At 35.9% G+C, this 18630-nt stretch overlaps 1 protein-coding gene across 6 annotated transcripts in view; it reads left to right on the top strand.

Annotated features, from left to right (window-relative positions):
* Positions 1-1834: 1834 nt before the first annotated feature.
* Positions 1835-18630, top strand: part of sardh (sarcosine dehydrogenase) — a 68740-nt gene continuing 51944 nt past the window's right edge. For 3 of the 6 annotated variants that reach the window (XM_051910015.1, XM_051910014.1, XM_051910019.1), the window contains exons 1-9: positions 1835-2002; positions 4306-4632; positions 4969-5147; positions 7026-7205; positions 7318-7441; positions 7823-7923; positions 11029-11133; positions 12698-12827; positions 17514-17600. In XM_051910015.1, the coding sequence (XP_051765975.1) occupies positions 1996-2002; positions 4306-4632; positions 4969-5147; positions 7026-7205; positions 7318-7441; positions 7823-7923; positions 11029-11133; positions 12698-12827; positions 17514-17600 (1240 nt within the window). In that variant the 5' untranslated portion in view covers positions 1835-1995. Of the gene's footprint in view, positions 2103-2508; positions 2644-4305; positions 4633-4968; positions 5148-7025; positions 7206-7317; positions 7442-7822; positions 7924-11028; positions 11134-12697; positions 12828-17513; positions 17601-18630 lie in introns of those variants that run through there. The other 3 variants (XM_051910016.1, XM_051910018.1, XM_051910017.1) reach the window with 3 other exon arrangements.

Raw genomic sequence — 18630 nt, 5'->3', positions numbered from 1 at the left:
TTACACGAAATCAATGGCTGTGATTATTGCATGGAAACAGCAGTTTGAAGTGTCTAACCAGATGGTTTTGGTCTTCTGTCTGCGTAGTATCTGATACATGTCAAACTGTTGGCTTTTTACACAATGTTGTAGTGCTCTGATGACATCACAGTTTTTGTAGACTAAAATCTGGTACAGACATTTCAAGAAGCACTTTGCAATGCCTTAAATATTATTTTACAATCATTTAAAAGTATCTGATCTGAATGAATGAATGCAGTAATATGGGAGCCAGTATTGTGTGTATCGTCACTGTTATTGCTTCATCCAGTGTGTTGTTATATTTCCCTGGATGAGGGTGGGCCCTTTTAACCTCCTCTGATAGGTTGTCTCGGATAGGGAAGGTTTTGTGAGGTCGCGACTTAGTGTACGTGTGTGGCTGAAACAGAGAGTTTTCACGCTCTCAATGTTGTTTTGTGCATGTACAAATAGGTCAGCCAATAATGGTCAAAGTTCATGGAAAACTTGTTCTGTCTTAAATGAAAGTAACTCAGTTTCTGTCTGTGAAATATAAAAATGGTAAGAAACCACATTAAAAAAAAACCCTATAGTAAACGTATAGAAGCCCTTTTCTGCCACATAAGAAATTATTCTTTCATAAATCAATATTATGACATACTTAGTCATAATTATGAGATAAAAAGAAGAAATTATCACATGAAAGTTATCATTATGACATACTCATACATGTTTGAGCTGTTTTAACTAAAAATAACTTTCACTGACATATGTCTCAAGATGCACAGCAGTTATGTTTTTTTTTGTTTTTTGTTTTTTTCTCTAGTGAACCTTTATAAAAGCTACTTAAATATCCTAATTGAACTAAGGCCTAATCCTGGCTTAGGCTAAGCCCTGTCTGTGAAACCGGGCCACTATGTCGAAGTTATGACTTAAAAAGTAAGTATGACATTAAAAGATATGACATTAAAAGATCAAAATTATCTTTTACTTTAAAAAAAAAATTAATTACTTTAAAAAGTCATGATGACATAAATTGAAAATATGACAGTTGAAATTATGACTTAAAAAGTCAGAATTATGACAAAAAAAAATCATAATTAAAAATAACTTTTTTAATCTCATTTAGTATGTCATATTTGTGACTTTTTTTTATCTCATAATTACGACTTAGTATGTCATTATTATGACTTTTTATGTCATAATTAAAATTTACCAAAGCATGTTTTTTTTTTCTAATGTGGCTTCCATATAAATGTAAAACATTCCTGGAATTATTTTTTTTTTTCATGAAATTTGTCATAATAATCAGATGCCATATGTATATGTGCTTATTTTCATGCATACTGACAGCTATTTTATACAGCATATTCATGTTTGTGTTGTATAATGCATGTTCAGGAATCCTGTTAGGAGTCCCATTATATTCCTCCTGTAATCCTCATCCATGTTCTCAATATTTTCCAGCAGCAGTGAAGCCTCCTATAATTCAGAATCCTATAATAGTAGAGCAGATGTCTGAGATCAACCTTTCTGCTCTAATTGTGATCTGCTCTGGATAAACTGACAGCTGAGTCTCCACATGCCATTGAGCATGCAAACTCATATATATATATAGATATCTATTTATAAATTAATATATTATGTAATAAAAATATTAAATATAATGTACTATTATTATTATCGTTATTTATTTATATAGTTATTTTATTATTTTATATCATTATTTTATTATTATAATATATTAAAATAATAAGAAATAAAGAAAAAAAAAAATTCTTTCTTCCTTTCCACAGCTTCCTTACCACTGGTTCAGACCTAACCTACTACAAATCTGCTGTTGGTGGGTGGAGAGTTTACACTAGGGTAAACATGTCTATCTGGCAGCTTGCAACCAATGGATCTGGGCTGCAGGCTATAGGACGTTTAAGCTGCAGTGTGCACTAAACAGTAGGCTACACAACGTCCGTTTTTTCTTTACACAGTGGATTTATTCATATGACAGGTATGCATTTGTTGTTTTGGAACTCTGAAAAACTTCCAGGCTGTCTCAAAACCTGGTGAGAACATTTTTGCGGCATGCCATTCACATTCCAGCGTCTGAGGTAAAGTTAAAATGTATTAGAGTGGCGGCTTGTACTTTTTAATACATTATTTTTGCAGTATATTTCGTAAGATTTACTTGGCAAAACGTTCACAGACTGACGAGTCAAGCATTTATTTAAACGGTTCGCGTGCTCGTGGCATGCTGTATAGCCTACTTGTCTGATTGATATTAATATGCAAAGAAGCAGGCTACGTACGACATAGGGTTTGCAAATATACAGTGTTATTTAGACCTGATTACACAGTAAACTCCTCGAAAGCCCCACTAACCTAGCGTTAAGTATGAAATCTGGAAGAAATCAATAGCGAGTCGCTTTTGTAATTTCTCGTCAGACACATTGCAGCTCTGTTTGTCAATAGTGCATCTGCAGTTCTGAAGTTCGCCACCACAGCTGTGTTCGTCCACATGCTCAGTCAGCAAACAGCCATATTTGAGCACCAGTTGCTCTGTTTATGAACATATCTTAACAGCAGTCTCACACTCTTAAAGAAGCAGTTAACAAACAAAGGACTTCTGCTCTTTTACTAAGTTTTATATAGGTGAGCGACGCTAATGTGAAGTTACTACTGCTCGGTAATAAGTATGTGACGGTAATAAGTTAACTGTTTTCTGGAATACCCCTTGTTATCTAATGTATGCCCATCTGTTTTACAATGTTGTTAATTGCACGTTGTTATTCTTTATTTAGTTGTCACACTTTCATCGTGTTTACATCGCACAAATGCTTCAGCCTAAAACAAACTTTTGCATCAGATAATGCATTAACTAAAATTAACTGATAATGAGCAATTCATTCGTTAACTTACAGTATTTATTAAGGCTGTCAAGCGATTTTTTTAAATCTAATTAATTACATGATGTGGTGATTAATCGCAAATTAAATTTGGCTAAGAAATTACTCCCAAAAGATCATTTAAAGTCTATATTTAGTAAAGCATCAAATAGATAAAAAGTAGCTTCAGCAAGAAATATTTGATTATTTTATTTAACATAAAATGTATTACACACACTCTTTTGGACCATGAGGGTGAGTAAATGATGACTGAATTTTCATTTTTGGGTTAACTATAGCCTAACCTTTTTTACTACTATGGAAATATGAAATATTATACTATATTAAATGAAATTATGCTCTAAATATGAAACTAAAACTGCCAGTAGGTGGCGGTAATTCACAGAAGTCATTGAATCATTCATTCATTCGATTCTTTCAAACGGCTGATTCATTAGGAGTGAAGTAAATAGGCTTGTTCGAGATGCATCGACCCACGCAGACCTATTGGCATATGACATCAAAGTACTGCGAGAGTGATTCAAAAGCATAAAGAGTAGTCTGCTCTCCAATCGCTCTCGCGGTACTTTGATGTCATACGACGACTGGTCTGCGCAGCGCCAATGCATCTCGAATAAGCCTAATGGTTCTCTTTATGAATGGTCCACTGAATCATTAGGCTTGGTGGACTTGAAATGGCGCTACACAGACCAATCGGTGTATGAAAAGTACAGCGAGAGTGATTAAGAGAGCAGAGGGCTCCATGCTTTTGAATCGCTCTCGCGGTAATTTGATGCCATCCACTGATCGGTCTGTGCTGCGCCGCTTCATGTAGGCTACAACAAGCCTAAATGGTTCACCCGATTCGTTCAAAACGCGGATTCAGAAATGAAATGTTGTGTGTTACTTGGAGACTAACAGTTTTGCTTTGTCTTTATATTTTCGTTGGCAAAACAGACATTATGTGTCTAAAATAACACAATAGTCCTATTAACTTCTTATTTATTGAACTGTTGTATAAAATCAGTATCACATTTGCACTCGTGCTATTCTGGACAGAAAAGCAGCACTCATGTGATATTGCACTCATTGCCCATGTGATATAGCTTAACTAGCCTATATCATATGATGTATATGAAAAAAAGAAAAAAAGGGCATTTTTTACCTTATTATTATTTTTAAAAAGCCAACTAAAATTGCAGCTGTACATCAGTAGATATGTTAGGAGCCAGGTTTATTTTATTTTAAAGTGAAAACTTTTTCTTAGTGGGCAGACCATTTATTTTATGTAGAGAACTCTTATCTTTCAAAAAAAAAAAGTAAATGTAACAAATAAAAGTGGGCTCAGTACTGATCCCTGAGGGACTCCTTTATGGCCTATAAACATTATGCAATAAGAGTACATGTTTATGATCTTGTGTTGTTGCAGGGGCCATGGCCTTCTTGGGAACAGTGGCACGGAGGGTGATGGCATGCCGTCAGCCCTTCTCACCCCTCTCTTGTGCTTCCACCCGCTGCTATAACTCCCAGTCTACGCACACCACAGAGAAGAGCGTCCCCTATGAGAAGACCCTCAAACAGGAGGATGGCATCAGTGGGCCCACCAAACCACTGCCAAAGTCTGCAGATGTTGTGGTGATAGGAGGAGGAAGCCTGGGTTGCCAGACCCTCTACCACCTGTGTAAAATGGGCATGACCAATGTGGTTTTGCTGGAGAGGGACAGATTGACTGCAGGGACCACCTGGCACACGGCAGGTATTGCACCGTGTTTACTTTGTGATTAGAGACTTTGTTGAGTGCAGTTTCTTCCTGTGCCCAACAAATGCAAAAAGTAAAGGCAGAAGCACATCGGTTTTTAACTTTCATTGAACAATCTGTTAAGTAAAATTGAATCTTGGTAGCAAATCAGATTTAATTTCCTACTTGTACAGTTCAGTTCAAGAGTTTACTCCATGAATTGGCTTACATAACTGGTTATATAATAGTTAAAGCCAACTCCATTGTCTGTCAAATACAAATGAGCTCCAGCTTGCCTTTTGAATAGTGTTTCTTAGTTTGAATAAGATACTAAATCTTTTTATGTTTTCACAGGACTTTTGTGGCAGTTAAGACCAAGTGATACCGAGGTGGAACTCTTGGCTCACACTCGCAACGTGATCAGCTCAGAGCTGGAGGAGGAGACGGGACTCGAGACAGGCTGGATCCAAAATGGAGGACTGTTCATCGCTTCCAACAAACAGCGACTTGACGAGTACAAGCGCCTCATGTCGGTATGGCTAAATCACACATCTTGACAAATTACAAAAGCAAATGGTTTTAATAAATGGACTGACTGTTTTTTCCAGCCCTGCCTAGAAATTCAGCATTTGCAAGCAAAAAAAAAAAAATGAAGCTTATTTCTATGTACAACCCGAATTCCGGAAATGTTGGGATGTTTTTTAAATTTGAATAATAAAATGAAAACTTAAAAGACTTTCAAATCACATGAGCCAATATTTTATTCACAATAGAACATAGATAACAAAACAAATGTTTAAACTGAGAAATTTTACACTTTTACCCACTAAATGAGCTCATTTCAAATTTGATGCCTGCTACAGGTCTCAAAAAAGTTGGCACGGGGGCAACAAATGGCTGAAAAAGCAAGACATTTTGAAAAGATTCAGCTGGGAGAACATCTAGCAACTAATTAAGTTAATTGATATCAGGTCTGTAACATGATTAGCTATAAAAGGGATGTCTTAGAGAGGCAGAGTCTCTCAGAAGTAAAGATGGGCAGAGGCTCTCCAATCTGTGAAAGAGTGTGTAAAAAGATTGTGGAATACTTTATAAACAATGTTCTTCAACGTCAAATTGCAAAGGCTTTGCAAATCTCATCATCTACAGTGCATAACATCATCAAAAGATTCAGAGAAACTAGAAAAATCTCTGTGCGTAAGGGACAAGGGTGAAGACCTTTATTGGATGCCCGTGGTCTTCGGGCCCTCAGACGACACTGCATCACTCATCGGCATGATTGTGTCAATGACATTACTAAATGGGCCCAGGAATACTTCCAGAAACCACTGTCGGTAAACACAATCTGCCGTGCCATCTGCAGATGCCAACTAAAGCTCTATCATGCAAAAAGGAAGCCATATGTGAACGTGGTCCAGAAGCGCCGTCGTGTCCTGTGGGCCAAGGCTCATTTATAATGGACTGTTTCAAAGTGGAAAAGTGTTCTATGGTCAGACGAGTCCAAATTTGACATTCTTGTTGGAAATCACGGACGCCGTGTCCTCCGGGCTAAAGAGGAGGGAGACCTTCCAGCTTGTTATCAGCATTCAGTTCAAAAGCCAGCATCTCTGATGGTATGGGGGTGCATAAGTTTATACGGTATGGGCAGCTTGCATGTTTTGGAAGGCACTATGAATGCTGAAAGGTGTATATAAAGGTTTTAGAGCAACATATGCTCCCCTTCAGACAACGTCTATTTCAGGGAAAGCCTTGTGTATTTCAGCAGGACAATACAAAACAACATAGTGCAGCTATTACAACAGCATGGCTTCGTCGTAGAAGAGTCCGGGTGCTGAATTGGCCTGCCTGCAGTCCAGATCTTTCACCTATAGAGAACATTTGGCACATCATTAAACGAAAAATAAGTCAAAGATGACCACAAACTCTTCAGCAGCTGGAAACCTATATCAGGCAAGAATGGGACCAAATTCCAACACCAAAACTCCAGAAACTCGTAACCTCGATACCCAGACGAGCTCATTTTGTGCATAAAATTGTAAAATTTCTCAGTTTAAACATTTATGTTATCTATGTTCTATTGTGAATAAAATATTGGCTCATGTGATATGAAAGTCTTTTAGTTTTCTTTCTTTATTTTTTTTTTCAAATTTAAAAAACGTCCCAACATTTCCAGAATTCGGGTTGAAAATTGTTCAAAGATTCATCCGTACGTAAATTGTCCACTGGAATCCAATTTGCCAATTTATGTAAGAATGGATTTATATATCATTTACACAGATTTTTTTTATAATAAATGCAGTGATTGACAGAGCAGAATCAAGAATTTCAAAGAGACGTGTATTAATAACGAATAAAATGTGACTGATTAAACATAATCTAATAAGTGAATACTTACACATTTTGCATTTCAGTTGGGTAAAGCATACGGCATTGAGTCATACGTCCTGTCGCCAGCTGAGACCCAAGACCTGTATCCTCTGATGAATGTGAAAGATCTTTATGGCACACTCTATGTGCCTAAAGATGGTACCATGGACCCGGCTGGCACCTGCACCACCCTCTCCAGAGCAGCCACTGCACGGGGTGCCACTGTACGCCTCCATACCCTATACTCTTTTCAATTGATGATTGACTTATTTAGTTTGGATTAAGTTGCAATTGAATGTATGAATCATATTGAAACATGACTATTATTGATTTCAGGTGATCGAGAACTGTCCAGTGACAGGTGTCCAGGTTAAGGTTGATGATTTTGGTGTGAAGAGAGTGAAAGCTGTAGAAACTGCCCATGGGACCATCCAAACTCCATGTGTGGTTAATTGTGCAGGTCAGAAAGATGCAGACTTCACCAGCAGAGGGCAGTCTGGGATAGTGAAATGGCATTTAACCACATGCTGCTGTAAAAGAAAACTTTTTGACCAATGTCAATCACCTCTCATTTTATTAATTGATCCATTCTGATAAAAGCCATTTCTAAATTATATTTGTCTAAATTACCTTAAAATTTTACAACACATTAAAGTTGTCATTGATGCTGGTCTCATTTATTTAAATAAATTATAGCATTTTAAATATTTAAAACACACACACACACACACACACATATAATCAAATATATTTACATAATCAAATTTCAACTCATTCGTCTCATTTAATGTAATATAATACAATATAATCCTGCCACTTATACTTGTGTGTTTTTTTTTAGGTGTCTGGGCCACTAAGCTTGGTAAAATGGCAGGCGTCAATGTTCCATTGGTTGCCATGCATCATGCTTATGTCGTCACAGAAAGAATCGAGGGAATTCAGGTAAGCTTTTAAATGCAGCACACTGCCCATTTCAGCATAGCATTACACAGAACAAATCAATAACCATAATAAACATGTCTTTGCATTTGGTGGTAGCCTAATGTTTCTGTGCTGGACATAACGCGCATAAAATGTCACAAAACACAGCAGGAAAACTCAAAATCACACCATTAAGGGGAGAGATGCACATAATACAAAAACAGTGAGGCATGCATGATTTATTCATGCAGTGATGCACGCTGGGAAACAGAGTCCAGCATTGGTTATTGATTGATATGATGATTAAACAAGGAAAAAAATTACCAAACAGTTGTTTCATTCATTAAACACCTACAGTCCAGTTTAACAGCCGATTAATGTGCAGCAATTGCGTTAAGCCACATTTAAATGAAGTAATTAGTATTCTTTTTAGTAAAAACATGTTTACTAAAAAGTAAACATGTTCCTATGTTTTAAATGAATTAAAAAGGTTTTTAATCATGTTAATCCAAATTTAGTTGTAGAATCTTTAGATAAAATGGGTCTTTCAATTAAAACGGGTAAAACAAGTTTCTTTTCAATTTTAATAATTGATTTTTGCCATGAAAATAGACAAAGACGATGGCCACATGTGCTGCATTGATACTACATTTTACATCTTGTATATGTGTTTTTGTGCCTTTACTGTGTCTGTTGAATGCTGTTACTGAGTTGTGCTAATTTCAGTGTTACCAAGGGAACCAGTGAATTGTACCAATTTAAATGTGTTATCAAGGAAACCAAGGAAAATGACATGTGACAGACAGCATCAGTAAGAATGGTGTGAAAATTATAAAAAGAGCTGTAATGTTTCACACTAGATTACTGTTTCCCAGCAGGTTATAGTTGTCATAGTTATGTTTATATGTATTTACATGTAATATTAACATATATTATGAAAAAATTATCAAATTATATTTAAATATTACTATGATATAAATTAGTATAATGAAAAAATTACATAATTAAAAGAATGAAACTGTATTCACGTTCTGATTGGTTCGTTCAATGTAATGTTCTCAGCCAATCGATTTCACGTGTTCATTACCATTTCCCTTTATAACCACGACACATCCAAACAAATACACTAACTCTGCGCGATATGCAGATTGTTATTCTAGCCCTCCGCCTCCCCAGCACCACCTGTCTAGATCTGCTACAGAGGCTCTCCCTCTCTCTAGCAGCAGCAGCATGTTTCCATTAATTTTATGTTCCGAACATTTAGCATAAGCAAGTCGTACTTGCTCTGCATAATTTCAGAGTAGTAGTTTTACAGATTATCCCGAGTTGTCATGACTGAAATATTATTTATCAATTTGAAGTACTATAATATGTTACTGAAATTCATCTTGTTTGAAGTGAGGACAATATTTAAGATACATTTTCTAGCCATCATGACAGCTGAAATTCATCAAAAAAGATCAAAATGATTTTTAAATGGTCGTTAGATGGCCTTTTTTTAAATGGTCATATCAGATGTCTGAATCACAGCGATGCTGTACACTCCCAGTAAAGTATGCTAGATTGTAGTTGCCTGCGCTATCTTCAGCACTCAGAGCTGACCTGCAGGATCAGGAGTTGCACTAATTTTCTCACTGCATTTGCACTGTTAATGTCCATAATTCCTCTAGTGAATTGGACACCATCAGTAGACGCACTTCATTCGTTGTGGATTCTCCCTGCTCTGTTGTGTCTGTCCTTCTTTCATCTTTCTTTCTGCTTTTGGTCTGTTTTTGAGCCCTATGGGGGCGTCATGCTCTATTCTGTTAACACAACAGTGGCCGTGGCATAAGCACTTAGCTCCGAGCCTTTCTGTGGATTATGCAACACTGTGTGTGTGTAAGAGAGCTTGTAGTTTGATGCATGGTTGATGACAGCCATGTTACTCCTCACAGAAAGACCAATGTGTCATCACTGAAACTGAAGTGATGAAATGTTTGTCATCCACATGATGTGGTAGTGAAATTGATAGATTTTTTTGCTCCTGAATGGACTGTGAAACTGCTAATTAATATTAAGCACTCAAACCAGCATTAAAATACCATGGAAGCTTGTTTCCGCCACATAATTAAAAGGTAATTGCGACCTTTTATCTCACAATTCTGACTTTGTTTCTCGCAATTGTGATTTTACAACTTTAACTGTTGGCAGTTTATTTTGACTTTTACTCACAATTGTGAGATATGAACTCAAAATTTTGACTTTCACGCATTTGCGAATTTATACCTTTGACTATTGCCAGTTTATAACTCGCAATTCTGTCTTTTCTCGCAATTCAAGTTTATAACTTGCAGTTCTGTCTTTTTAACTCAATTGTTAGACAAACTCACAATTTTGACTATTTCTCCTAATTATGAGTTATAAACTTGCAATTCTGAGAAAAAGAATTTTCTCGCAATTCAGAATTTGTACACTCATATAAACACAATTTTGACAAATTTCTCAAAATTGTAAGTGTATATGTCTCACAATTGTGAGAAAAAAGTGAGAATTGCAAGTTATAAACTCAATTGGAAGAAATAGTCTGAATTGCAGGTTTATATAAGAAAAAGTCAGAATAGTGAAATAAAACATCAGAATTATGGGATTATATATTCCATGCAGTTGTGAGATATAAATTCACAACTGTGAGGAAAAAATGTCAGAATAGTGAGATATCTCACATTTCTGACTTTATTTTTTCCAATTTGGAGTTTATAACTTGCAATTCTGACTTATTTTCTTGCAATTGTGAGATATAAACTCATAACTGAGAAAGTCAGAATTGTGAGATTAAAAAAAAATTGTAATTGAGAGGAAATAAAGTCATAATTGTGAGTTTATATCTCACTATTCTGAGTTTTTTTTTTTCTCGCAATTGCATGAAATAAAGTCAGAATAGTGAGAAGTCGCAATTCCCTTTTAAAATTGTTTTTATTCGGTGTAAGCATCTATAAGCTTCCATAAATTACACAGGAGAGTGGAAATATCACTGTACACACTGATCATATGTGTCATGTCATGTTTATAGTATCACCATATGGCTCCTACAAAAAGCTTTGTAATACATGAATATAATGTACTTTCTAAAATGTCTTTTTCCACTAGAATATGCCCAACGTCAGGGACCATGATGCATCTGTCTACCTCCGTCTTCAAGGTGACGCTCTTTCTGTGGGAGGCTACGAACAGAACCCCATATTCTGGGATGATGTAAGTTGTAATGACTGTTTCCAAAAGAAAAATAGTATAACTGAGTCTGAGATATAAAAGTTGTTATTCTTTCCATATTTTTGCTGTAGTTGTTTATGGTGTATATTTGCTGTGTTTGGTTTGTCTATATAGTTTTTAAACTAGTGCTGTCAATCGATCAAAAAAATAGCTAATTAATCACACATTTTCTATAATTATTTATGATTAATCACACCTGACATTAAAGTTTTTAATATATTTTATATTGTAATACTTTCACATTGAATCTCCAAAATAAAGGGAAATTCACATGCTGTGCACAGTATACTTATTACATACTGCAGGAACAAGTAATACTGTATGATTCCAAATGTAGCGTGTGTGTTTGTGAAAGCGTCTGTCAGCAGATATTCCAGTGTAATGACTGGAGATCTTTTTTTTTTCAAATGTCAACCTCCCCTTTGATCACATTTACACTGCATTTCCTATATAATCTCCAGCCAGCAGTGTTCTGTGTGTAACAAAACTCTTTTATTAAATTCACCCTCTGTCACCTCACACTTTCACTACACAAAGCTACAGTCATGCTATGAAACAGAGGATCAATATCTTAAGGAAGTGTGAACATTTTGAGGAATGTGTTTCTGGTCTGAAACTCTTAATGAGACAGTGTGAAGCCTGGCCTGTTCTCAACACATGCAGCCTCTACAGTTTTTATTTTTAAACTTCAGTCTGCTCCACACCGGCCACATATTCTCTCAATTTTTTGCGATCAGCATTTCATCAGCTGTCGGATTGCTCACACCGTCTGCTGCTTCTTTCCATCCCACGGTTTCGAGTTCATTGACAGTCCCCTGTGGCAGCGAGCAAAGACAGTGACAAGCAGAGAGGACTTTGCTTAAACAAAATTACAAATTGAAAAGTGTTCATGGAAGAAGCATACTTGTTGTGCCAAGAAAGTGAAGTTTGAGCTGTGCAGATAGTGGGTGGGGGTCAGTCTGCTCCTTAAAATCAACATGCAATCAAAATTGACTCTATAAACGTTCTTAATAATTGTCCCAGTTACCCCCAAACTCCTGTAAAGAAGAAAATTGGCTTCACTAAGCTGGTTATTGTTGCTAACTCAAACAAGCTTTACAGAGCATCCTATAACATTAAACTGAAGATAAATGGTGTGGTTATTTTTTTAAATAAAATATACAGAGTTGTACAGTTTTTGTTTTATTTTATTTGGAATTCTAAAATATATTTGTTTTAATTTCTGCTAAATTGCTTTTAAAATTTCAAACATAGATTATCCATAGACATACATTAGAAATAATGTACATCTGAGAAAACGGACAATGGCTACAGTTGTTAATGATTGGTCAGTGACGTTTTTAAGGTGGGGCTTAGCGAAGGTTCGATTGGACACCAGCAGTTAACCTTGATTAGTGCTTTTACATCAGTGACATTGTCATCCTTCCTTCTGAATCATAGATGTAGTGCTGGATTTATTGCAGCAGTAAGCTCATCAGATCTGACCAGGCCACTCTATTATTGTGTGTGACTATAAAATTGTGTATTTTGTTCTCTGAACCTGTAGGTGTCTGATAAGTTTGCCTTCAGCTTATTTGATCTGGACTGGGATGTCTTTATGCAACACATCGATGGTGCCGTTAACAGAGTGCCTGCTCTGGAACAAACTGGAATCAAATCCACTGTCTGTGGTCCAGGTACATAAACACACACACACACACACACACACACACAGACAAATGCGTCAGATGCGCATTTTACAACATTATGTTCTTGATACATTAAAAAGAACTGGCTCATAAGAGTCATTTGTTCAGAAATTGAACTACACTGGTCATGTTACACAGTATGTTTTTGATTCACTAAAAAGAGCCGGTCCATAAGAGTCATCTGTTTGGGAATCAAACTACATTTTTCAAGCTGTATGTTTCTGGATCACTAAAAATATCTGGCTCAATGAGTCATTCTTTTAGGAATCAAACAACACTGGTCACGATATGTTTTTTTTTTTTGACTCACTAAAAGAACTGGCTCATAAGAATAGTTTGTTTGAGAATCAAACTATATTTTTCAAATCAGTATGCTTTTGAGTCACTTAAAGAACCCAACTCATAAGAGTCATCTGTTTGGGAATCAAACTACATTTTTCAATTTATGAATCACTAAAAAGAACTAGATCATAAGAGTCATTCTTTCAGGAATCAATTTACACTGGCCACAGTATATGTTTTTGACTCACTAAAAATTACCAACTCATAAGAGTAATCTGTTCAGAAATCAAATTACAATTTTCATGCTGTATGTTTTTGAATCAAAAGAGCTGGCTCATAAGAATCATCTGTTTGGGAATCAAACTACATATTTTAAGCTGTGTTTCTTTTCATATATACAGATATTTTGTTCAGAATACATGTGATGCAGAGTAGATACATTTTCATTTTTGTGCAAAGATTAGGGTATTTCTATAGTCATTGCAGTACCTCTAGTATCTTCATTAACACACTATACAGACTTTTTGACAGCGAGTTTGATCTCGCTGTGCTCTGCCAGTCCATATCTTTAAGTGACTGGCTAACTAGACCGCCAGTCAAATGACACTGCGCTCTGATTGGCTGATCTGTCACAGCTCCGGCTCTCCTCAGAGATTCAGTCAACCTTTACTGGCTGTAATAAAGGATGACAGGTGTGAAATGCCTCTAACACACTGTAGTGACTGTCGGTCACTTGCAGACGAGTTTCGGGTCAGTGGATAAGCGCTCCTCAAACCATTTTAAGAGAGTGCTATCAAAGACTCCATTCACCCACTCATCAGCTATTAAAAACGAGATGTTGAGCATATGTGTAATTCAGGCCTGCTCTCACTGGACTTTTGTTTGAATCCCATTTAACACATGATTATTATATATTTTGGTGTGATCTGCGGTCATTAACTGCATCCATTTTAGTCAAGAACTACACTTGAAAATCACGATTACTTGCTTTGGCCGTGATTTCTGAATAAATAGCCCTCTTGAAGTGCTCACATTCGTGCTGCGTCTCATTGACCTCCCGTAACGTGAGTCAGTATATCGTGAACATTGGGCAGAGGTCTTGAGACACTAAATATTGGGAAACTGATGACTTAATTACCTGTGACACAATTATCTGGTTGCACATTAAACGAATAGTATTTATCAGCAGAATTGCTGTATAATATGATTACTGATATACTTTGACATCCAGATGTGATTTAATAGTGGGTTCTCCTTGTAACACACTGCAGTTTAATAGTTAAATGCTCTTCTGCTTACCAAGACTGCATTTATTTGATCAAAAATACAGTAAAAACAGTAATATTGTGAAATATTATTATAATTTAAAATAACCGTTTTCTATGTGAATATATTTTAAAATATAATTTATTCCTGTGATGTCAAAGTTGAGTTTTCAGCATCATTACTCCAGTCTTCAGTGTCACATGATCCTTCAGAATCATTCTGTTGATGTTGAGGATGTGTTTGAGAGTGAGTGTGATCCTCTGAGGGCGGCAGTCAGAGCGCTTGGGTCGTTCCTCAGAGGCTATAGCTGTCTGTGTGTGGTGACGTATGAGTAAGAGCGACGGAGGAGAGGGAAGATGCATAAATAAAATATAGCTGTAACCTCACCCTTTCCTTTTTACTCTCTGTCGTTCTCACAAAGAGCAGATGATGCTCTGGAAAACACTTTTTCATGTGGAGTAATGGAAAAGGTGTGTCTCTTTTCTTCATCTCTCTTTTTCTGTCTCACCTCTCAATCTCTCTTGCACTCGTGGCCTGTTCCTCTTCTCACTCGTTCACCTTTGCATTTCTTTGCATTCTGTCTTCGATGCTTTTGAGGGTCATCCTATACAACACAATATCTTTCCACTGAAAGCTTTGACCATTAAGAATAGACCATTAAGTGAGCGCTCAGCAGCAATGAATTTTTAAACAGCCTTTCAGAAAGATCTGATCTGACCCATTGGCAGCACTATATGTGTCATAAGTTTCCCTCCTCTCATACTTATTTTCTTATGCTTTTTTACTTTAAAAGGGCTGTATTATAAACTTATAAACTGTCATAGCAATTGTTTGTTCCTGAAGTGCAGGAAACTGTTAGTCAAGGTTTTATTGGCATTATGAATACAAAGTTCTGTCATGAAACTCTAGATGGCACAGGCTGATAGGTCCTTACAGCTGATAAGCAGCAGAAATCACAGCAGCAGCAATAATCGACAGCAGCAGCAATAACAGCAGTAGCGTATCAGATCAGTTCAAAACAAAAATCAAACATATTAACATTGTCATATCTGTTACCATGCCAAACACAGTTATAATACCCTAAAGTTCATTGCATAATGTAATATCTTACACAGGCTAAATGAATATTAAACATGTCATGTCATGCAACATTAATGATTCACAACACAGTAATGGTAGCTATACCTCACATGCTGTTATTACTGTTATTTCCTGTGGTATTTTTTAAATTAATAAATGTGCTACATAAATATTTGTTTAAAGTTTGGCACTTTTTTCATAATTTTTGATGCTAGAATATTATTTTTGTTGACATAATATACATGGTGACAAAAAATGGGCTGAAATGAATTAATATTGCATGTAGAAATGTTGATTAAATTTAAGGACATTTTTGACAAAAGCAAAAAATAGACACTTGCTGTTTTACCTTTAAGACATTATGTAAATGATGTCTCATAATAGATTTACTGTTTTGTATCAGAGTATGAAAGACAAACATATTTGAACATATAAAGGATACATATAATGTATTCGGTTTAATGTCACAGATATAGGTTTTATGTTTTTGAAAGAATTATCTTATGCTCAAGACTGCATTTATTTGTAAAAAAAAAAATATATATAATAAAAACAGTAATATTGTGAAATGTTTTCTATTTGAATATATTGTAATCAGGGCTTGACATTAACTTTTTTGCTCACCAGCCACTGTGGCTAGTGGTTTTCCAAAGTTACTAGCCACTCAGCATTTTCACTAGCAACAATTTTGCTGTTGGGAAATTACATTTTATATGATTAAAGTTGACTTTGGCATACTTAAATTACTTGATTTTGAGTCATTTTACTTGATTTAAAAGATTTAAAACCCTTTCAAATGCAGAGTGACCACCCAAATCAAGACTACATTGTAAATCAGCTGGTATGTACGGGTGGGCAAGGGGTGGGCAATATGAGCATAGGCTAATATGAGAAATTTTGTTAGGCTATATAAAAGAACAAAGAAGCAAATTAGCAAATTACAAAAACAATAGTAAATTTAAAAAAAAAAATCTTTTTTCAGATACAGTAGGTTTATTTAACACGTATACATTTATTTAACATCTTTTGTTGTTTGATTAACATTAATGACAGACAGGTATTTAATTGGGCTGCTGAATGCATGGACGTAATATACTGACACATATCCAGTTATTACCCACCTGTTTACGTCCACTTAAGCCATAACCGACTGTATTCACGCGAGATACTCCACACGATGGGCATTTTGGCATCTGTGTGTGTGCGTGTATTTGACTATTCAGGCGCAAGGAGAACTGATCACGCGCGCGACAGAGAGAGAGAGCGCTTCTGTTGTGTGTCATTCAGTGTGATTCCGCCTATCCTGCCTTCACTAACAGCAAGATAATCGATAAAGAATTGTAATTGAATTGTAATTTTGTGATACGACAATCTTGGCATTTCATGTGGCTGTAAACTGAAATTAAATTCAATCCGCCAAAGTGGCTAGTGGGAGTGGCTGTGTTAATGTCAAGCCCTGATTGCAATCTATTCCTGCGATGTCAAAGCTGAATTTTCAGCATTATTACTCCAGTCTTCAGTGTCACATGATTGTTCATAAATCATTATAATATGACGATTTTGCCAAAGATACATATCTTATCAATGTTGAGAACAGTTGTTCTGCCTCATATTTTTGTGAAAACCATGTTACGTTTTTGTCAGGAATGTTTGTTGAATAGAAAGTTCAAAAGAACAGCATTTGATTGAAATAGAAATGTAGAAAAGTCACTTTTGATCAATTTAATGGGTCCTTGCTGAATAAAAGTACTAATTTGATCCCAAAATTTTGAACGGTAGTGTATGTTCAACAGGGCCATGTCTGCATTTGCACACTTGCATAAAGTATATGCATACTTGATTTCCTGTATAAACCAAGAAAGTTTGTATTAATGATCTGGGAGGACTGGAGAGTTTTGCCTTGAGAATGTTAAGAGTATGCCAACTTACTACATTGATCTTTTTTATTTCAAAATATTAGGTTTCTTCCTATCGTATAAAAATAAAAGACAGTGAATGGGAACCAGATTAAACATGTATTTTTACACTTTTTTTCCCCCCCTCCAGAATCCTTCACTGCAGACCACAAGCCCCTGATGGGGGAAGCTCCCGAAGTGAGAGGCTTTTTTCTTGGATGTGGCTTCAACAGTGCAGGTTAGGTCATGGAGCTTGCACAATCACACACACAAAGACACACACACCTTTCTCTTCAGAGATGACCAGTGCCAAATAGATTATTTAACCCTGAAAACCTGCAGAGTTCACATGCAAAATTCAATCTCACCCACTCTTCATGTACACGCCACCTACTCAAGATCAACGCAACTTGATCTCTGACCCCTGCATGTCCAGCGATCTAAGTCTATTGCATTTGTATCCATGTCTTCCTGTGCAGTGCACAGTCCTTCAAGAGTGACTATCCTGGGTCGTAGAGCTGGACAATTCTGGATGAATTGAGAATCACAATTTTTCATTAAAATTGAGATCACGATTCTCTCACGATTCTGAATAGACAACTATACAAAATAACATGTAACTTACTAGAGGTTCTGACAAAATGTTAATTGCTGCAATCTATTTAAAAATGTTTAATTCATTTGAATTAATTATTTTAAAAAAAGTCAGTTCAAATGAATAATTCAATGACTCATAGACACTTCACTTGTTTCATTACTGGATGAATCAGTGTTTTTGAACGAATTTCTGGAATTAATGATTCAATGACAGTTTTTAACAGTCGCTTGTCGCCACCTACTGGTAGAACAATGTAATTTATGCAATCTTTATTTGAAGCATCAAGTTACTTTTAAAAGCTGATTTACTCTATTTTGATCGCTACCATAGACATCAGTGTTTATATCTGAACTATGAACTTTTATCCTAGTACTTCTGTGATCATTTAAATTATTGTAACACAGAAATAATGAAACTGTGTGGTTGAAAAGACTGTTTGTGAATCTGTTTCATACCTAAACATGATATCTGCTCTCTCAGGGTCAGTGGCAGTGCCGACACAGATTTAAATGTTCGCTGTGATTGGTTTAATAGACAGAGCCAAATCCTTTTTATTTACGATTTCTTTATTTAAGATTTTATTTTAAGATCGCGTGTGTGTTTGAATTGAGATTGTGATCTTTTCACAATGAATTGTGCAGCTTTACTGGGTTGTGAATTTGCTTCCTGT

Source organism: Ctenopharyngodon idella, chromosome 10 (assembly GCF_019924925.1).
Source record: "Ctenopharyngodon idella isolate HZGC_01 chromosome 10, HZGC01, whole genome shotgun sequence".
NCBI classification, from domain to species: Eukaryota; Metazoa; Chordata; class Actinopteri; order Cypriniformes; family Xenocyprididae; genus Ctenopharyngodon; species Ctenopharyngodon idella.
The sequence above is the reverse complement of the archived record's forward strand: the minus strand, read 5'-3'. Positions and strand labels throughout refer to the sequence as shown.